The sequence below is a fragment of the Coregonus lavaretus genome, assembly GCF_964263955.1.
Source record: "Coregonus lavaretus genome assembly, contig: HAP1_SCAFFOLD_3934, whole genome shotgun sequence".
In the NCBI taxonomy this organism is placed as follows: Eukaryota; Metazoa; Chordata; class Actinopteri; order Salmoniformes; family Salmonidae; genus Coregonus; species Coregonus lavaretus.
In genome coordinates this window covers 22,656-45,611 of record NW_028156776.1, presented here as the reverse complement: position 1 = coordinate 45,611, position 22,956 = coordinate 22,656, and the positions used below count along the sequence as shown (strand labels likewise).

The 22,956-nt window shown below is 42.9% G+C and overlaps 1 protein-coding gene across 1 annotated transcript; it reads left to right on the top strand.

Annotated features, from left to right (window-relative positions):
- Nucleotides 1-17,920: 17,920 nt before the first annotated feature.
- On the top strand, nucleotides 17,921-20,879 carry LOC311119683 (paired mesoderm homeobox protein 2A-like; the record flags this gene model as incomplete). Its single annotated transcript, XM_084194350.1, has 3 exons — nucleotides 17,921-18,143; nucleotides 19,899-20,086; nucleotides 20,388-20,879. The coding sequence occupies 3 exons, from the start codon at nucleotides 17,921-17,923 to the stop codon at nucleotides 20,877-20,879; spliced, it is 903 nt and encodes a 300-aa protein (XP_084050476.1).
- Nucleotides 20,880-22,956: the final 2,077 nt, after the last annotated feature.

Genomic DNA, 22,956 nt, shown 5'->3' with positions numbered 1-22,956 from the left:
TGGACCCACCATATAAACACACACACACACACAACAGACAGTGCCTTGCTGCCCGCCACTCCCAGATGCACACAGACAAGGTGTTGAAAGCCCATGTTGACTCCAATGTTTCCCACAGTTGTGTCAAGTTGGCTGGATGACCTTTGGGTTGTGGACCATTCTTGATACACACGGGAAACTGTTGAGCGTGAAAAACCCAGCAGCGTTGCAGTTCTTGACACAAACCAGTGCGCCTGGCACTTAATACCATATCCCTTTCAAAGGCACTTCAATCTTATGTCTTGCCCATTCACCCTCTGAATGGCACACATACACAATCCATGTCTCAATTGTCTCAAGGCTTAAAAATCCTTCTTTAACCTGTCTCCTCCCCTTCATCTACACCAGGGATGGGCAACTTTGATGGGGGTGTGGACCACAAAAAATCGGAACTCATCATGAGGGGCCGCAGTGGCTAATGAGTCTCTCCCCCCCCCACCTTGCGAGCAAAACATTTTAGCGGCCCCCCTCGTGACAGTGAAGAGAGAATTTTTGTTTTCAAGTTCATTTCCTCCAATTGTACACACTTTGCCATGGGGCATAGAGAAAATGTTGCAGTTTTAAAGTAAGTTTGCTGCAATTCTACACATTTTGCATTCTAGACAATTCTGTGCTTCCAACACAGCTTCCAGCAGTTTGGGGAAGGCCCTTTCCTGTTTCAGCATGACAATGCACCCGTGCACAAAGCGAGGTACATACAGAAATCGTTTGTCAAGATCGGTGTGGAAGAACTTGACTGGCCTGCGCAGAGCCCTGACCTCAACACCATCGAACACCATTAGGATAAATTGGAACGCCAACTGTGAGCCAGGCCGCGCTGAATGGAAGCAAGCCCGTGCAGCAATGTTCCAACATCTAGTGTAAAGCCTTCCCAGGAAGAGTGGAGGCTGTTACAGCAGCAAAGAGGGGACCAACTCCATATTAATGCCCATGATTTTGGAATGAGATGTTCGACGAGCATACTTTTGGTCATGTAGTGTATGTGTATATATATATATACAGTTGAAGTTGGAAGTTTACATACACTTAAGTTGGAGTCATTAAAACTTGTTTTTCAACCACTCCACAAATTTCTTGTTAACAAACTATCGTTTTGGCAAGTCGGTTAGGACATCTACTTCGTGCATGACACAAGTCATGTTTCCAACAATTGTTTACAGACAGATTATTTCACTTATAATTCACTGTATCACAATTCCAGTGGGTCAGAAGTTTACAAACACTAAGTTGACTGTGCGTTTAAACAGCTTGGAAAAATCCAGAAAATGATGTCATGGCTTTAGAATCTTCTAATAGGCTAATTGACATCATTTGAGTCAATTGGAGGTGTACCTGTGGATGTATTTCAAGGCCTACCTTCAAACTCAGTGCCTCTTTGCTTGACATCATGGGAATATCAAAAGAAATCAGCCAAGACCTCAGAAAAAAATTGTAAACCTCCACAAGTCTGGTTCATCCTTGGGATCAATTTCCAAACACCTGAAGGTACCATGTTCATCTGTACAAACAATAGTACGCAAGTATAAACACCATGGGACCACGCAGCCGTCATACCGCTCAGGAAGGAGACGCGTTCTGTCTCCTAGAGATGAACGTACTTTGGTGCGAAAAGTGCAAATCAATTCCAAAACAACAGCAAAGGACCTTGTGAAAACTAGTCCTATATCGACATAACCTGAAAGGCCGCTCAGCAAGGAAGAAGCCACTGCTCCAAAACCGCCATAAAAAAGCCAGACTACGGTTTGCAACTGCACATGGGGACAAAGATCGTACTTTTTGGAGAAATGTCCTCTGGTCTGATGAAACAAAAATAGAACTGTTTGGCCATAATGACCATCATTATGTTTGGAGGAAAAAGGGAGTGCTTGCAAGCCGAAGAACACCATCCCAACCGTGAAGAACAGGGGTGGCAGCATCATGCTGTGGGGATGCTTTGCTGCAGGAGGGACTGGTGCACTTCACAAAATAGATGGCATCATGAGGAAGGAAAATTATGTGTATATATTGAAGCAACATCTCAAGACATCAGTCAGGAAGTTAAAGCTTGGTCGCAAATGGGTCTTCCAAATGGACAATGACCCCAAGCATACTTCCAAAGTTGTGGCAAAATGGCTTAAGGACAAGAAAGTCAAGGTATTGGAGTGGCCATCACAAAGCCCTGACCTCAATCCTATAGAAAATTTGTGGGCAGAACTGAAAAAGCGTGTGCGAGCAAGTAGGCCTACAAACCTGACTCAGTTACACCAGCTTTGTCAGGAGGAATGGGCCAAAATTCACCCAACTTATTGTGGGAAGCCTGTGGAAGGCTACCCTAAACGTTTGACCCAAGTTAAACAATTTAAAGGCAATGCTACCAAATACTAATTGAGTGTATATAAACTTCTGACCCACTGGGAATGTGAAGAAAGAAATAAAAGCTTAAATAAATCATTCTCTCTACTATTATTCAGACATTTCACATTCTTAAAATGAAGTGGTGATCCTAACTGACCTAAGACAGGGACTTTTTACTAGGATTAAATGTCAGGAATTGTGAAAAACTGAGTTTAAATGTATTTGGCTAAGGTGTATGTAAACTTCCGACTTCAACTGTACATCACAAAGCTCATCTGAATTTCCTGCAGCGCATGTATGATGTAATATACTGATGTCTTGAGATGTTGCTTCAATATATCCACATACAGTGGCTTGCGAAAGTATTCACCCCCCTTGGCATTTTTCCTATTTTGTTGCCTTACAACCTGGAATTAAAATGGATTTTGGGGGGGTTTGTATCAGCTCAGCTGGTAGAGCACGGCGCTTGTAACGCCAAGGTAGTGGGTTCGATCCCCGGGACCACCCATACACAAAAATGTATGCACGCATGACTGTAAGTCGCTTTGGATAAAAGCGTCTGCTAAATGGCATATTATTATTATTATTATTATTATTTGATTTACACAACATGCCTACCACTTTGAAGATGCAAAATATTTTTTCTTGTGAAACAAACAAGAAATAAGATTTTTTTTTAAACAGAAAACTTGAGCGTGCATAACTATTCACACTCCCCAAAGTCAATACTTTGTAGAGACACCTTTTGCAGCAATTACAGCTGCAAGTCTCTTGGGGTATGTCTCTATAAGCTTGGCACATCTAGCCACTGGGATTTTTTCCCATTCTTCAAGGCAAAACTGCTCCAGCTCCTTCAAGTTGGATGGGTTCCGCTGGTGTACAGCAATCTTTAAGTCATACCACAGATGCTCAATTGGATTGAGGTCTGGGCTTTGACTAGGTCATTCCAAGACATTTAAATGTTTCCCCTTAAACCACTCGAGTGTTTCTTTAGCAGTATGCTTAGGGTCATTGTCCTGCTGGAAGGTGAAACTCCGTCCCAGTCTCAAATCTCTGGAAGACTGAAACAGGTTTCCCTCAAGAATTTCCCTGTATTTAGCACCATCCATCATTCCTTCAATTCTGACCAGTTTCCCAGTCCCTGCCGATGGAAAAACATCCCCACAGCATGATGCTGCCACCACCATGCTTCACTGTGGGGATGGTGTTCTCGGGGTGATGAAAAGTGTTGGGTTTGCGCCAGACATAGCGTTTTCCTTGATGGACAAAAAGCTACATTTTAGTCTCATCTGACCAGAGTACCTTCTTCCATATGTTTGGGGAGTCTCCCACATGCCTTTTGGCAAACACCAAATGTGTTTACTTATTTTTTTCTTTAAGCAATGGCTTTTTTCTGGCCACTCTTCCGTAAAGCCCAGCTCTGTGGAGTGTACGGCTTAAAGTGGTCCTATGGCCAGATACTCCAATCTCCGCTGTGGCACTTTGCAGCTCCTTCAGGGTTATCTTTGCTCTCTTTGTTGCCTCTCTGATTAATGCCCTCCTCGCCTAGTCCATGAGTTTTGGTGGGCAGCCCTCTCTTATGTGACTTCTGAAGGTAATTGGTTGCACCAGATCTTATTTAGGGGCTTCATAGCAAAGGGGGTGAATACATATGCACGCACCACTTTTCCGTTATTTATTTTATAGATTTTTTTTAACACTTTATTTTTTTCATTTCACTTCACCAATTTGGGCTATTTTGTGTATGTCCATTACATGAAAGCCAAATAAAAATCCATTTAAATTACAGGTTGTAATGCAACAAAATAGGAAAAACGCCAAGGGGGATGAATACTTTTGCAAGGCACTGTAATTTTCCTTCCTCATGGTGCCATCTATTTTGTGAAGTGCACCAGTCCCTCCTGCAGCAAAGCACCCCCACAGTTCTATTTTTGTTTCATCAGACCAGAGGACATTTCTCCAAAAGGTACGATCTTTGTCCCCATGTGCAGTTGCAAACCGTAGTCTGGCTTTTTTATGGCGGTTTTGGAGCAGTGGCTTCTTCCTTGCTGAGCGGCCTTTCAGGTTATGTCGATATAGGACTCGTTTTACTGTGGATATAGATACTTTTGTACCTGTTTCTTCCAGCATCTTCACAAGGTCCTTTGCTGTTGTTCTGGGATTGATTTGCACTTTTCGCACCAAAGTATGTTCATCTCTAGGAGACAGAACGGGTCTCCTTCCTGAGCGGTATGACAGCTGTGTGGTCCCATGGTGTTTATACTTGCGTACTATTGTTTGTACAGATGAACGTGGTACCTTCAGGCGTTTGGAAATTGATCCCAAGGATGAACCAGACTTGTGGAGGTCTACCTTTTTTTTCTGAGGTCTTGGCTGATTTATTTGGATTTTCCCATGATGTCAAGCAAAGACGCACTGAGTTTGAAGGTAGGCCTTGAAATACATCCACAGGTACACCTCCAATTGACTCAAATTATGTCAATTAGCCTATCAGAAGCTTCTAAAGCCATGACATCATTTTCTGGAATTATCCAAGCTGTTTAAAGGCACAGTCAACTTAGTGTATGTAAACTTCTGACCCACTGGAATTGTGATACAGTGAATTATAAGTGAAATAATCTGTCTGTAAACAATTGTTGGAAAAATGACTTGTGTCATGCACAAAGTAGATGTCCTAACCGACTTGCCAAAACTATAGTTTGTTAACAATAAATTTGTGGAGTGGTTGAAAAACGAGTTTTAAAGGCTCCAACCTAAGTGTATGTAAACTTCCGACTTCAACTGTACATAAATTCATTGAAAACCAGCACTAACAAACGGTTATATTAACAGAATTGCACTTTTCATGTAGCCTATACTTTTGTCCAGCTAATAGCCTAACCACCGATCAAACAACATTATGGACTAAACGTCCAAATTCAGTTGCTGCAGGATTATTTTGCTACGACAATACTGGTATAATTAACATCCTACAACTGTATGTACATACTAGGTACACTCTCAAATATGCAAACAATCACTTTCAAAGAGTCGTGTGTGCTTGTGTGTTTCACTGTCCTGAGGAAGAGGAGGATGATGAGGAAGAGAGTCTCTTAGTCTGTCCATCAGGCTATTTCTGCCTGCTGCCATTTCTCTGATTAGATTATAGGGAAACGGAAACCCAACCTCTCTTTCCCTATCTCATTCCCCTCCACCCTCCTCCTACGCCCTGAGAGACAGAGTAGCTACCGCTTAACAGAGAGAGACAGAGGAGGAGGAGAGAGAATTAAAGATGGAGGGTGGAGGAAAGGAAGGAGAGAAAGGATAGAGATGGAGGGGAACGTATAGGGACTTCGGGGAGAATGTGAAAGTGGGAAAATGAGAGAGTGTGAGAGAGATGGAGAGGGCATCATATGTTAAGGGTTGGAGTAGAGTAGACTGAATGTTTAGGCTACTGAGGATGCACCTTCACAGTACAACTCTGCCTCACACACATGAGCCCACGCGCATACACACACACTGCATTCTCCATACATACACATTCCTCCATCTCCACACACACACAAACACAACCACACACAAACACAAACACACTCACACACAAACACAACCCCACTCACACACAAACACAACCACACACAAACACAACCACACACACAAACACAACCACACACAGCCAAACACACACACAACCACACACAAACAAAACCACACTCACACACAACCACACTCACACACAACCACACTCACACATAATCCACACAAACACAAACACATACAAACACAACCACACATGTAGCCTATGTCACCTGTTGCTAACCAGATTATTGCATTATGCAAAGTCTACTTTGATGGTTTATCTTTCTATTACACTCTTAGAAAAAAGGGTTCCAAAGGGGTTCTTCAGCTGTCCCCCTAGGAGAACCCATTTTGGTTCCAGGCAGAACCCTTTTTGGTTGCAGATAGAACCCTTTTGGGTTCTATGTAGAACCCTCTGTGAAACCAAAAGGGTTCTACCTGGAACCAAAAAGGGTTATTCAAAGGGTTATCATATGGGGACAGCCGAATAACCTATTCACAGTGAGGGAAAAAATTATTTGATCCCCTGCTGATGTTGTACGTTTGCCCACTGACAAAGACATGATCAGTCTATAATTTTAATTGTAGGTTTATTTGAACAGTGAGAGACAGAATAACAACAAAAAAATCCAGAAAAACGCATGTCAAAAATGTTAATTATTGATTTGCATTTGAATGAGGGAAATAAGTATTTGACCCCTCTGCAAAACATGACTTAGTACTTGGTGGCAAAACCCTTGTTGGCAATCACAGAGGTCAGACGTTTCTTGTAGTTGGCCACCAGGTTTGCACACATCTCAGGAGGGATTTTGTCCCACTCCTCTTTACAGATCTTCTCCAAGTCATTAAAGGTTTCGAGCCTGACGTTTGGCAACTCGAACCTTCAGCTCCCTCCACAGATTTTCTATGGGATTAAGGTCTGGAGACTGGCTAGGCCACTCCAGGACCTTAATGTGCTTCTTCTTGAGCCACTTCTTTGTTGCCTTGGCCGTGTGTTTTGGGTAATTGTCATGCTGAAATACCCATCCACAACCCATTTTCAATGCCCTGTCTGAGGGAAGGAGGTTCTCACCCAAGATTTGACGCTACATGGCCCCGTCCATCGTCCCTTTGATGCGGTGAAGTTGTCCTGTCCCCTTAGCAGAAAAACACCCCCAAAGCATAATGTTTGACGGTGGGGATGGTGTTCTTGGGGTCATAGGCAGCATTCCTCCTCCTCCAAACACAGCGAGTTGAGTTGATGCCAAAGAGCTCGATTTTGGTCTCATCTGACCACAACACTTTCACCCAGTTCTCCTCTGAATCATTCAGATGTTCACTGGCAAACTTCAGACGGGCCTGTATATGTGCTTTCTTGAGCAGGGGGACCTTGCGGGCGCTGCAGGATTTCAGTCCTTCACGGCGTAGTGTGTTACCAATTATTTTCTTGGTGACTATGGTCCCAGCTGCCTTGAGATCATTGACAAGATCCTCCCATGTAGTTCTGGGCTGATTCCTCACCGTTCTCATGATCATTGCAACTCCACGAGGTGAGATCTTGCATGGAGCCCCAGGCCGAGGGAGATTGACAGTTATTTTGTGTTTCTTCCATTTGCGAATAATCGCACCAACTGTTGTCACCTTCTCACCAAGCTGCTTGGCGAGGGTCTTGTAGCCCATTCCAGCCTTGTGTAGGTCTACAATCTTGTCCCTGACATCCTTGGAGAGCTCTTTGGTCTTGGCCATGGTGGAGAGTTTGGAATCTGATTGATTGATTGCTTCTGTGGACAGATGTCTTTTATACAGGTAACAAGCTGAGATTAGGAGCACTCCCTTTAAGAGTGTGCTCCTAATCTCAGCTCGTTACCTGTATAAAAGACACCTGGGAGCCAGAAATCTTTCTGATTGAGAGGGGATCAAATACTTATTTCCCTCATTAAAATGCAAATCAATTTATAACATTTTTGACATGCGTTTTTCTGGATTTTTTTGTTGTTATTCTGTCTCTCACTGTTCAAATAAACATACCATTAAAATTATAGACTGATCATTTCTTTGTCAGTGGGCAAACGTACAAAATCAGCAGGGGATCAAATAATTTTTTCCCTCACTGTAGGTTCTAGATAGCATTTTTTTCTGAAAGTGTATACCTATAATTCCTTTTATTTTATCTCCATTTTTGCTTCTATCGTTGGGGCCTGCCTGGCGTGGCAACATTACAAGGAGGTGGGTGATGATGACTCGCTCGTGAGCACTCAGCGCGCCCGCGCGCATCACTCAGAGCTCTGATAGCCTCGTGCTCCATTATCATATCTGTCCGCGCTCTTAACGGGGCATTTTCATCCGTGTTATCCTCCCCTGCCCATCTCCCCCTCTCCTCTCCTCTCCTCTCTCTCCTTTCTCTTTCTCTCTCCCCCGAGGTCTCTCAGAAGGCAGGCACGGATCGATCAATTTCTCCGCGCTTAGCTCATCCTCATCATATTGGCAACAGAGAGGCTCCCCTCTCCTCATCGGGTGGCCAAATAGAGATGCTCGGGGGTACAGTCTGCTTCCTGACATGGTGACGGTAAGCAGGACGCGCGGGTGGGCTCGAGACGCGGACCGGAGCATCTCCAGATGCAAGCTGCCAAACCGCATAAGGTTACGCACGCTCTCCCCTGTCCCAACGGGAGAATTATCATAAAAGGGAATAAAAGACCCCCAAAACACAGCCAGTCTGCCCCCTTCTCCTAAAGAAAGGAACAAATCCATTCTCCCTAATTCGAACCTTGCTCAGGGACAGCTCGCGTGGCAGATTGCAGTCTAATTAGTTTAGAGGGGATTTAATTCAATTAACTTTCCACAGCTCCGCGCGCCCCGCCGCCGGCCTGCTTTCAGAGCGCGGGGCCAGAGCTCGAGATCTAATTAGCGTGTTTGGAGAAGCTCTCCTGCGCGCGGCCATCCCAGCTCCTCCAACTGTGTGTGTGTGTGTGTGTGTGTTTTCTCTAGGGACAGTTGGTCTGGTTTTTATCCTAAAAATCATTTTTGAACATGGGGCTAATTTAGTCCATTTCTGCAGTTGGCTAGGCTAGACATGTGGATAGCATAAATAATCATATTAAAATAATATAAGCCTAGGCCTACTTATATATTTCATGCAGTGTTTTAAAACTTAAACATTAGGCATTTAGATTTGACAATAAGTGTTCTCATCTTAAACACAGGAATGCTAGATTAAACATGATAGTCCGTTTTTTCCAGTAAGTTTCCAACCAGGAAAACACCTATATCTCCTAAGTGTTCAGATTTGAAACACTAGTGTTTATTTTCCCATCGTCCTGTTTAGAGTGCATTTAGTCGTTAGAAATGTATGCGACTTTACATGCCTTTTATTCAGATCAGTGTTAGGAATGTCTGTCACCTTACTTAGATTTCAGCACAACTGAACAGGACATTTGATTCAAGAAATCTTTCAATCTTGTGGTGTTGTTAATTGACTGTGTTGAGTTCCTTTCCCTTAACGCTCTCAAAGTGAAAAATATGTGGGAGGGGCCTTATCATATTTGCCAGCATGCTTTGTTGTAGGTTGATTTTTTAGAATAGTTTGTTTTAATATCTATGTTAAATCATGCACATTTAATGATTAATTGATGCTATACTATACAAAGATAAATAACTTACATTTTTCTAAACTAATCCAATCTGTATGGGTTTGGATTTATTGCACCTGTTACTAAGATGGTGGTTCAAATTTAGATGGTTTAGGTAGTGTTATTGCTAAAGCCCTTCACCATAGAGTGATGAAGAGGAAGAGGAGCTCCGTGGACCTTTTGAGTCCGGAAGTAATTTAGCCATTGGCGCTCTATAGTTGCTATTTTCTTGAGTTTTCTTGTGTCAATTAACTCGTGACATTCCTGGATTACTCATTATACAAATAAAGTCTAATTAGATCAACAAATATGATAGTCCGTTTAAAAAACATGAAGGGTACAAGACAGTACATATATGGCTGTGTTGGCAAAATCACTAAAAATCCCATCGAGCCAAACGGGGATAGGCTGCCCTTTGTCTGAGTTCCAAAACCAGTCAGAAACGTCCAGTTAACCCTATGCCAATGACGCCGGTGGATCTCAAAACTGAACTTGGATCCGTGATGATATCCTTCGCCACCATTGTCTTACGACACGACAGATAGCTCGAACAGGCATGACTATTTAACAAAAGAATAAATCATATTCAAGTTTCTTTCCAGCGAATTTCTTAGTTACATGATTGTATAACTAGCAACGGCGTTTTGAAGTTGAGGGTGCAGTATTTATGAAGTTTGGCAATGAGGACGAAAACTAGCATAGTTCAGCTAGCCAGCTAGTTCGAGGAAAACAAGCTCGGGACCCGATATAGCTGGATGGCACATGTGCACTCGGCTAATTCTGGACACAGATTGTCGTTTTTATATCCTGATATCAGAAGCTGGCGGCGAAAAGTTCGATTAAACAATTCAGAGACTGAAACGAATAGATAAGATTACAAATATTTAAGGAGAGCGAATCGATATCCAATGCCGAAATCAGCTGTAACTGTCAATTGTAAAACAAATCTTTAAATGACGTTTGAGGGAAGGTGAATCAAGAAAATTAATGGTTTAGTCACTTCCGGACACGGTACACTCCTCCTCCTCACTCCAGCAATCATTCTGAGTTTGATACAATTTTCAAATTCTTGGATATCCTCCCTCTTGCTGGATTCCGATAGGAATCACATTTTAGTCATTTAGTAGACGCTTTTATCCAGAGCGACTTACATGAGCAATTAGGGTTAAGTGCCTTGCTCAAGGGCACATCGACAGATTTTTCACCTTGTCAGCTCGGGGATTAGAACCAGCGACCTTTCGGTTACTGGCACAACGGTCTTAACCACTAAGCTACCTGCTCACTTCACAAACCAGCATATTGTGACTTGTAGGTCTGATGTGGCCAATGAGCCAGGATTTTCAGACCACAATGTCAAGGATAACTAGGCCATAACTAAAGTCTGAGGATAACTAGGCCATAACTAAAGTCTGAGGATAACCAGGCCATAACTAAATGCTGATGATAACTAGGCCATAACTAAAGGCTGAGGATAACTAGACCATAACTAAAGTCTGAGGATAACTAGGCCTTAACTAAAGTCTGAGGATAACTAGACCATAACTAAAGGCTGAGGATAACTAGGCCTTAACTAAAGTCTGAGGATAACTAGGCCTTAACTAAAGTCTGAGGATAACCAGGCCATAACTAAAGGCTGAGGATAACTAGGCCATAACTAAAGTCTGAGGATAACTAGGCCTTAACTAAAGGCTGAGGATAACCAGGCCATAACTAAAGGTTGAGGATGACTAGGCCTTAACTAAAGGCTGAGGATAACTAGGCCTTAACTAAAGGCTGAGGATAACTAGGCCTTAACTAAAGTCTGAGGATAACTAGGCCTTAACTAAAGGCTGAGGATAACTAGGCCTTAACTAAAGGCTGAGGATGACTAGGCCTTAACTAAAGGCCTTATGACATGTATAATATGTGGTCATAAAGGGTTTACTTTTAATTGAAACACATTCACTTAGGCAGTCACTTGGGGAAGGCTTCAGGAATAGAAGTTATTGAATGCAACAAATATGTCTCTGTCACTAACAAACACAGTCATGGGTGGGTGTCTCTCACATTCCCTAGAAAGGCATGCTGTGAAATATGCTAATAATTTTTTTCACTTTACAGTGTTAAAACAACACCCCCAGTGTTTAGTGTTTAAAACCTAAACACATGCTGAATAAACGTGTTCATGTGTTTAAAAAGTGTTGTAGTGAACAAACATGTTCTGGTTTTTACAATCTAAGCACTATGACGAGTTTTCATTGGAATTCTATGTGTTCAGATCCTAAACACTTGGTTTTACCGTGTGACGTCATTGCTTTACATTATTTGTCCCTCTGAGTAAAGGCATGCTAGCTGCCAAGATGGTCACTCCTGCTTCAACCCCATGTCTAGTGACATAAAACAATTATGAGCCTTTACCCTACATTTCCAAGACAGAACTTTTCATTGCTGAATTTGAATTAACCTAATCACCTGAATGTGTACATATACTCCAAATTGATGAATTGACAGATGGCGATTGACTTTTTGTTCCACAGGGCCTGCATAGGCCTAGGCCATTAGGCTATATACAGTATATATAGTTCAGGCTACAGCTGATGTCTGATTTTAAACTCCCTAAAAAATGCCATTATTGGTGACATTGCTGAACTGAGGAGGGGTCTGCACCTCGCAGCAGTAGTCAGGGTCCTGTGTGCCATCTATTGTGTGGCGGTCCCGTCTCTTGGGTTCAAAGGTGAGTTTGCTGGTAAAGTTAAACTGTTTCCAAAGTTAAATGTGCGTAGCTTGTTTTCCATTGTGGCGCAAAAGAATAGCGACCTTCACTCGAGAGTTTAAACGTTAAAACGTAATCCCTTCAAAGAGCCAAAGAGCCTTGCGACTTGTTTGTCTCCGAGGACCTGTTAATCCGGGCTAATGCCCTCGCGCAGGGGCCTGAGTGGGCGCACGGGGTTTAACTTTGGACTTTTAAATTCATGGGAGATTTAACGGAAACTGTTACCTTTCGCATTCATGGCGTCTGAGTCAACAGAGGCGGCAACAATAGCCACAAGAGGCTCCTCGCGACCCTGGAGTGACAGAGAGAGGGATCATTCAGGGAATATTCTAACGCTTTCCCCAAATTGTCACATTCCTCCTCCCAAATGTGTCTTAACTTATCATAGGCCTAGATGCCTTGCTGAACCGCATGTGTCTTGTTGGCTAGATAATTTATATTTGGTGGTCCCATGTAATTAATCTGTCTTTTTGCCTTGCAATCAAATATGTCTTATTTGAACGAAAATGGGGCACGTCTCCTATAGGCTAATTGAATTCCGTTCGTTTTGGTTTCGCTTTCCCCATCCCTCTGACGGTAATCGTTTCCGATAGTCCTCCCATTAGAGCGGGGTCTGTCTCCCGGCCGGTACCGTGGACGGGGCGGGAAGACCGATAGCTGGTGAATGCAGATTGGCCTAATGAAGCGGGCGGGTGGGGGGTAGAGGGGAGATTGATGAGACCTGGGGAGACTGGTGCGGCTGTGATGGATAGATGGAGAGAAGTGAGATAGATGGAGAGAGGGGAGACTCAATGTCAATCAAAAGAGAGTCTAACCGATCCATCACGAGAGCAGAATCCTGACCAGTCCCAAAGAGGGTGATTAGAACCTGGTGATAAAGCTGTAATGTATTCTAGTCTCTGGACTATCATGGAGTCATGGTAGCCTAACCAAAATGGTTATTCTCAGTTCTGTTGTTGAAGCCATAATTATTAAAGGCCCTAATGAATTATTTCGATAGACATTTGATATAGGCTTAGACATTTCCTTTTTTTCATTAACTACCAGGCGAATTAACGGCCAAATAGCGATTGGTCCATTTGTAATTTAGAGTCACCAACTCACAAATAATAGAATACCTATCTAATAGAATATAATCGAATATATTAGAATATAATATTGTTTACTGTTTGAAAATATCTATTTGGCTTCCCTCTGATATTGACACCATTAAAATTATAAATAATCCAGAGCATTTTACTTCAACTGAATATCATGTTATGCAGATAGATCATGCATGGCTGCTGTGCATGGCATGGTGCTGAAACTCTGAGGCTACCAAACCCATTTTCAACAGAATGGGAAAAAGAAGCGGAAGCCTGCTCCAATTAACTATAAAGTAAATAATAAGTATTTTTTATTGCGTAGTTGTTATCGAATGTAAGCCTATATTGGCATGATAAGTATGACCCACTGATGCATATCCCATATTCCAAAACAATTGTTGAAGGAAAATTCGTTGCCTACTTTTATTCAGTGCATGTAGGCTATACAGCCTAGCCTATACATGCAATTCTACGAGTTTTAGAGGAACATATACAAAATCTCAACCTCTGTTTAAATTGAAGTGTAAGCCTACATCTGTCAGGATACCGTTTTGTGTCTGTATAGGCTATTTACAGCTGTAATGTTATGGGGTGGATAGATTCTTGAAGGATAGATCTATACGTTATGAAGAATGGGCTGTAAATGAGCCTGTAAAATTGTCTACGTTTTATCCAATTTAATGGAGTCGCCTATACTCTTAGAAAAAAAGGTTCTGGATAGAACCAACAAGGGTTCTATGCTTGCTTCATATATGCCACTCCTAAAGGTTCTATATAGAGCCCTTTTATAGAGTTATTTGATCAGAACCCCAGGGGTTCTTCTTCACTGAACCAAAATTGGTTCCATATAGAACCCTTGACTTTCATATAGGGTTCTATATGAAACACATTTCGGTTCTATATAGAACCTTTAGGGGTGCCATATGTGAAGCAAACAACCTTTTTTTCTAAGAGTGTTGCCTATAATTTCAAATAAATGTAAAACCATAATTTTGATCTCATGGACTGAAATCCTTGCATCCATGAATTGGAGAGTGGTAATTACTTCACCAGCCCCATCCCAGTCTAGCGCAATCAGGAGGCCTGATGGGGACTGGAGTCGGCATAAAACCTATCCGTTGAGAACCGACCAGCCAGTGGTCTGTCACATTCACCTGCTTTATTCTAACCTTTATTTAGAGCATTTTATTGAGGCAGACACGGTGCTGAAACAGCCCATGAAACTGCAGGTAGAATGCTATAGTGTGGACGGGCGGTTGCCATGCACCTGTTGCTGTAAATACACAGATTAAAGTGTGTCTCGCTTCAACAGGTTTTGTATTTATGTAGGCCTATTTCCTTTCTTCTGCTCTGTGAAAGCATTAGGCCTGGAAGTGCACAGCATAGGCTACATTTTGGGGATAGAGCTAGTGAGTGCATATGATTTGCACGGTGATGGATGAGGGACGGTGGCGCGATGGGGTCCCGTCGGCGAACCAGCCATTCAATCCCGAATTACTTATATGCACAATGGCGCACCGGCTTGAGGCGGGCCGCTTCTAACCGGGTTAGAGTCAGAGCGCGCGACAGCTCCATGACTAGAGAGAGAGAGAGAGAGAGAGAGAGAGAGAGAGAGAGAGAGAGAGAGAGAGAGAGAGAGAGAGAGAGAGAGAGAGAGAGAGACACACAGAGACACACAGAGAGAGAGAGAGAGAGACACAGAGACACACAGAGAGAGAGAGAGAGACACAGAGACACACAGAGAGAGAGAGAGAGAGACACAGAGACACACAGAGAGAGAGAGAGAGAGAGAGACACAGAGACACACAGAGAGAGAGAGAGAGAGAGAGACACAGAGACACACAGAGAGAGAGAGAGAGAGAGAGAGAGAGACACAGAGACACACAGAGAGAGAGAGAGAGAGAGAGACACACAGAGACACACAGAGAGAGAGAGAGAGAGAGAGAGACAGAGACACAGAGAGAGAGAGAGACTACATGGGTTCTGATTCTGTGTCCGGCTCGTGCGCGCCCCAAGGACCGCAAAACCCTTTGTTGAGCTCGTGCAATAGGGCACCCAAAATACCTGCAAGATGACAGACGCATAGCCTACAGATCAATTAGAAATTATGCTTCAGACAATATCGCAATCACACACCAGTTAGGCATATGTGGAAATATGTATCGGACATTTTATTTAGATAATTCGTTTATATACAGTTAATTAACTGAAGTAAACTGATTAAGCTGAAACAGCACGCGGTGGCATACAGCGTTGAAACAACAACTTCTTATATTGCATTGAAGTTGACAATCTTTTTTAAATGAAAAGTGAGTGGTAGCCTAGTAAGCAGCTTCACGTAACAACACCGGTATTGAGGAGAGGTGATTGATATATGTTGAAGGGAAAATGAGTAAGCTATTAGCCTATAGGAATAACATGGATTTAAATGTATAGGCCTATTTGTATTTGTGGTTTAACCTGCAAGTTATGAGCCTGTAGGTCTACAACAACCACCCGAGCAACAACTCAAAACACAGCAATAAAAACAGCCCCATTGACAACAACAAAAAAGTTAAAGTATGCCGATAGGCCTACAGGGGACAACGGTGAGATGATGAGGCATACAAATAACTAAACATGTGTTCAAGAGTCCATGAAAATGTCCATGATTAAGCTTTAAAAAGCAGAGTCAGAAACGAAAATGAACTGATAACTATTGTGACTGCATGTAATTATCATAATATAAACATATATTCATTTTGTTGTATATTATTTTAAAGGCCTCAAGATTGCGTTGTTTTTGTTTTATAATTTATAATTGATATCATTGTTATTATCATCGTTTTTGTGACATATAAGCCCATACATGAAAAAGTATCTGAGTTAGAGACACTGTAGTGGCAAATATGAACGACTATTCTCTCCCCGTGCTCCCCGCCCTTCTAACGCAAGACTCCCTGCATGGGAACCGGGCCTGACCGCGCGCCCTTGCTGCCACCACTGTGTGCCATGCGTTCAGACAACATACATTTTCTAGAAGATTCCTGACGTTATTGATATTGCTGGAGACTTGTTGTGCGCGGTGAAACCCAAGTCCTGACACAGCAAGATGCGGGTTATTCAATGGGATATAAACATGGCAGGGCGGCGGGTTGTAATGGCATTAGACGGGGCCACTGGTCAAGTAAGCGGTGATAATACGAGAAGAGCCCTCTGCCGCTATCGAGAGCTGCTTTTTTACATATAAAACCGTATTATATTATTACACACACACACACACACACACACACACACACACAGGGCCAGTTTCCCCTATTCCCATAATCAATTTAGCACGCGCGTAAAACGGTTAATTTAGCAACACAAGCTCCAAGGGTTTGGATGATATGATTTAGTCGAATAAAGGCTATTTTCCTCTAACGAAAAGCCTCTTAATTTCTCAAACGGTTGAATTACAGACCTAGAGATAGCAGAGAGGACACTCCTGGTTGTCTATGCATCTGATCATTCATGTATTTAATAAACGTTAAATCAATTTAGTGTTCACTTCCATTTCAGCCCCGGAATAAGAGGAGACCCTGATATTGTCCTCTAACCACCCATATTGTCCTATAACCACCCATATTGTCCTCTAACCACCCATATTGTCCTCTAACCACCCACATTGTCCTCTAACCACCCATATTGTCCTGTAACCACCCATATTGTCCTCTAACCACCCATATTGTCCTCTAACCACCCTGGGCATTATAAGCTTATGGCCCAAGAGGCGCGTGCCAGTGTGTTTCATATCACGTTGGATGCCACTGAACAATAAGTTAAACCAATTTATGGGGAGTCAATGCGTTTATGAAAGCTTTCCATGGGATCCACAGATTGAAACGCGTTTAGTTTGGTTCTGCAGTCAGACACTCTGAGGTTACACATAAACCCCATACATAGGTTATCACTCTTACACTGAGAGAAAGGCTACATCTCGAACAACATCAAATATAATATTTATTTCCAGAAATCAGAATCATATCAGGAGTTTCTCTGGCATAAAGACGTCTAGCTGAGGGTTAACTTCGCTTGCATTAGTAATGCATGAGTAGTGGGAGGGGGCTGGCCTCGCACGATGCCCCCCAATAGACTCTCGAGACATTGTCATGGAAAGAGACCACCGCCTCGTTATTGTCTCGTGGACTGCCAAGTTTATTATAAACACTGCGCGAGCTGGCGGGTGCGCTATCATACTGAGCGCAAAGCGAGGTGGTCCGGAAGGGAGCGAGAGCGAAACTGACGTGGATGGAAGAGGAAGATACTGATACTGAGAGAGAAAATAAAGAAAGAGATTACAGGAATATTGCTGTCAAGGAAGAGAGAAAGACGTGAATAAATAAATATATGGTAAAATAACACCCTGCTTTGACTGAAAACAAGAAAACCGAATTGAGAGAGGGACTGAACTCGGGGACTCATTCTGTGGTGTTTTTGCAGCTTTAACCGTTTTAATTCCTCTCGAATCCTGAGAAGTACATTTCATCCAGCGCTCGCCCCAGAGTTGTCGTCCTCGCGCCTCCATGTATAAAATGGATTACTCCTACCTGAACTCCTATGACTCGTGCATGGCGGCCATGGAGGCATCGGCCTACGCGGACTTCAGCTCGTGCAGCCAGGCCAGCTCGTTCCAGTACAACCCGATCCGGACTGGGTTCGGTGCCAACCCGGGCTGCGCGCCCCTCAGCACCGCGAGCTGCACACTGGGGTCCCTTCGCGAGCACCAGACAACACCCTACTCCACAGGTAAGAGCGCGCAGATGGCATGGGAGAGGGTATAGTGGGGCATGAGCGGGAAATTTGGCACGCAGGAGTTGCTCACGGCAGTGTTTAATCTCCAGCTGCAAATGTCTTGGGATGTTGGCTATAGTTAAAGCGTCTGGTTTAATTTGAAATACGTGCGGTAAAATGTCATTTTTGTTATTTGATTATACCAACTAGGCTAATCGAAGAAGGTAAGACATTTAATTTGATTAATGAAAACCCAATCAATCGAAATTATAAATATTATCATACCTCTTAATTTGAGGGTCGCTCAAATCTAACCTCTCGTTTTATGTTCGTTGTCATGGGGATAATTCAATCAGTGTAAAATTCGTTAGATGGCAAATATATCTGTATTATCAACTAATCAAATTTGTAATTTGTTTAGTCAATTTAATAGAAATTGGTCTATCCTAAAATCTACCTTTTACTTTAACCATCATAATTCGTTTTGTGGTCACGATTCGACTGCGCAATTCAAATGTTTGTTTTTTGCTACCTTGCCATACATTTCCGTTTTTATGATTCATGTCATTATGGTGAAATATGCAAATGAGATTATTTATTTGTTTAACATTTTGCAGGATGAAATCTATTGAGATGCACAACCTCGTTTTCAAGTGTACAAAAAAAAAAAAAAAAACGAACAAACAATAGCCCACTTAGTAACAAGAATAATATGGCAACAACTGTCTTATAATAGCAATGAAATAATAATAATATCCTAATAATACAAAAACGTACATTAACAGCATCAACAAGTTTTACAACTACCAATAGGCCTACAACTAATACAAACTTTTTTTTCAACAAATGGTTGAATAGCGCAGGCTATGCCACCTCATTAGAAAAGCGTACACTTGCTGCTGCGCCTAAAACGTGATTATTTCACTGCTTATATCCAGATAATAATAATAATAATAATAATAATAATAATAATAATAATATGCCATTTAGCAGACGCTTTTATCCAAAGCGACTTACAGTCATGTGTGCATACATTTTTACATATGATCATGTGAATTCCCTCTAACTTTTTGTATAAGCTAATGTTTTTAAAAAATATGCTTTTATTGCAGTTCTAACGAAGGCACACTGACAGACCGTCCCGTGCATTATACACGCCCTCTCTCTTTCTGGGAAAAAACGGTGATTTCGCCTATTACAAAATATCTGTATCTGATTATAAGGCTGTATGACACGTTTAATAAAAAAATAGTTTGAATGAAACTGGCAGGTGGTTAGTCTATCACAACATTTTATTCAATGCCCTTGTTGATAGCCTATCAAATTCTGTTATTCCATGTTTAGCTTAGGCAAATTTGATCAAATGACAAATTATTTAGGTTAGTTCATGGTATAATTACAACTAGCTAATTGCATAAATATAGTCATATATTTTGTACGATTATGGACTACTTTCCTGTCATTGCCATAGACTAAAGCAAAAGCGAAACATCAATAAAAAATTACTCAGAATAATAAATTATATAAATATAGGAACCACGATATTTCACCTAGGCCTACTGGTAGGCTATATACCGTTAGTTGGATTGATCAAGTAAATTAAAACGAGTATTATGTCCTGGAAAAAAATAAAAAAAAATCTGCGTCAAGCTATAGCCTGTAGCCTACGGGGTCAGACAAAAACAACTCCATAACACAGCCTATAGAAAAACGTCTACAATAAAACAGAGCATCACTAATTGGTTTTATTGTGATTGGTTGACTCCGCAGTTCCATATAAGTTCTTCTCGGACCCTTCCGGTTTAAACGAGAAGCGGAAACAGCGGCGCATAAGGACCACCTTCACGAGCTCACAGCTGAAGGAGCTGGAGCGCGTGTTCGCGGAGACCCACTACCCCGACATCTACACGCGCGAGGAGCTTGCGCTCAAGATCGACCTTACTGAGGCGCGGGTGCAGGTGAGTCCAGTAGTCTGATGAAAAACACGAATTCACAATAGAATGAATTCACAATAGATAAAACATTTTCATGCATGTATGGGCCTACACCATCATGTATGTTTTTTAGAGATGCAGTCAGTTATTGTAAAAATTATTGCAGTCTACCAAATTGTAATCTATACATCCTTCATTAGTTTATTTTAGAGATAGTATGCATTATTATGAGTATTTCTATATGTATTTATTTTGTTGCCTTTTTCCTCTGGTTGTATGTTTAGACGTTAGAATGAGACTAAACTATATCGTCTGTCTGTATCAGGTGTGGTTCCAGAACCGGCGGGCTAAATTCCGTAAGGTGGAGCGTGCAGCCAACTCTAAATCCGGTAATGGGACCGGGGGCTCAGGAGGGAATAACGGCAGTACCGGGGGGAAAAAGGGCGAGCCGAGATCTTCCTCAGATGATGACGAATCAAAAGAGTCCACCTGCAGTCCCACCCCTGACAGCACCGCCTCGCTGCCTGGCTCAGCCAATGGGAACATGGGTAGCCCTGCCAGCCTCAGCCTCAGCCCCAGCCCCGCCCCTGCTAACGCCGGCTACGCTAACACCTCCAGCTCCCCCGTTCTGCAGGGGCTCAAACCCCCTGGCTGGCCCAGCCTAGGCCCCGCTAACCCAGGAATGGCCCAACCCGCAGCCCAGGCTCCAGAGCTGCTGAAGGCGTGGCAGCCTGCAGACAGTATGACAGGGCCTTTCGCTGGCGTTCTCTCCTCCTTCCACCGGAAACCCAATGCTCTCAAGACTAACCTGTACTAGAGACACGGAGCAGAGATCTCTAGTATAACTACTGTATATCTATACTCTCCTTCCCCCTCTATCTACTGCCCCCTTTAATTTATTACCACCCGGACTCTCTAAGTGGCAGTTGTAGTTTGTGAATGTGTGCGTGTGAATATTTGTGTTGAAGTGTGTGTAACATGCATCTCATACGGGGGTGTGTGTGTGTCAGTTGTTCTGTATGTTCTCACTCCAACAAAGCTACACACTCCCCCCCCCCACCCAACACACACACAGTATACACAGTCCGAAAGGCCTTAGCAGACAATGTGGTGCACTTAGTAACATTAGCTCCTAGCCCCTGTACCTCCTGATTAGTATCGCTAGCTCCTAGCCCCTGTACCTCCTGATTAGTATCGCTAGCTCCTAGCCCCTGTACCTCCTGATTAGTATCGCTAGCTCCTAGCCCCTGTACCTCCTGATTAGTATCGCTAGCTCCTAGCCCCTGTACCTCCTGATTAGTATCGCTAGCTCCTAGCCCCTGTACCTCCTGATTAGTATCGCTAGCTCCTAGCCCCTGTACCTCCTGATTAGTATCGCTAGCTCCTAGCCCCTGTACCTCCTGATTAGTATCGCTAGCTCCTAGCCCCTGTACCTCCTGATTAGTATCGCTAGCTCCTAGCCCCTGTACCTCCTGATTAGTATCGCTAGCTCCTAGCCCCTGTACCTCCTGATTAGTATCGCTAGCTCCTAGCCCCTGTACCTCCTGATTAGTATCGCTAGCTCCTAGCCCCTGTACCTCCTGATTAGTATCGCTAGCTCCTAGCCCCTGTACATCCTGATTAGTATGTTAACCAGGCAGGGTGAAGGTAAACAGTCAGTCTCCCTGGGGAGAATCAGAGGGACAAAACCCAAACTGTTATCAACAAGCACAACTTTCTTTATATCCCCCAAATCCCTCGGTACTGGAGAGGGGACCCTCAAATCCAATTATCTCCCTGAATGCCAGACCAGATCCCCTCTCACATCCTCACTAGACCCCTGCCAGTGAACCTCGACACAACTCCTACTGTCTCACTAGACCCCCCCCCCCACCCCACCCCACTGACTTGGGCAAGATGTTTAAGAGTTCTGTTTTGGGATTCAGGTCAGCATTGTTGGATTTTCTCTGACCACAGCTTGAACACTAGTAGACCAGTGGTCAACCGTTATTATTGCATAGAACACACATCACGCTAAAGGTCTGTGACACAACTCCCCCTATGTCCCCATGTTACTATAGAGACGGTAGTCAAGACAGTTTTACTGGAGAGCAGTTATTTAACTAATGGAATAACGATAAACATGTTTTTGTGACCAAAAGCAGAACGTCTTTTTAAATGGACAGATATCAAAATGTTGTAATTGAAAATGATTTGTAAATAGTAATATAAATATTAGTTATAGTCTAGAGTGTTTTTTCCACATTGCTTTGAGGAGTTGTTCATTACAGAGCATGTCTCAGCTCATCGGCCCATCCTGTCTACATCAGGGCAAAGGGAAGGCTTATAGCAACTGTATGAAGGGTTATAGCACTACTGTAATATTCCGTCATAAATCTACCCTATAAAAGCATTGCTCAAACTAACAAGGTGTGGTTTTGTGTGTGTCCCTGGCTGTGAGCATTGAGGGGGATGCTAAGGGATCATATTATCACTCTTCCCTGCACTGACATTGCTTCTTCTTCTCCTCAAATAACCTCTCTCTTGGTCTCACTCACACACACAGAAAAGAGAGTCACAGCAGCCAGTCTTCTCCTAGTCTCAGCACCAATGAGGGAAAGAAAGTGTACAAATATACTGATCCCCCATGTCAAAACTGAAGCTCCTGAAGCCAGTGATGGTGAAATCAGCCTTCACTAAGCCCTCTCAAAGTAAGCTGGAGGAGGAGACAACAGAACAAGATGTCACAGCCACTGAGAACTTCCGTCAGTTCTTTTTTTAATAGCGTGCGGTATGATGTTGTATTTAAGGCACTTTCTCCTTCCTTTCTATTTTACTCCCATCGTTCTTCCTTGTCCTCTCCTAGGTTTTTCCATTAAAACACATAAAACCTTCAAATGTAGTCAGTTATAGTG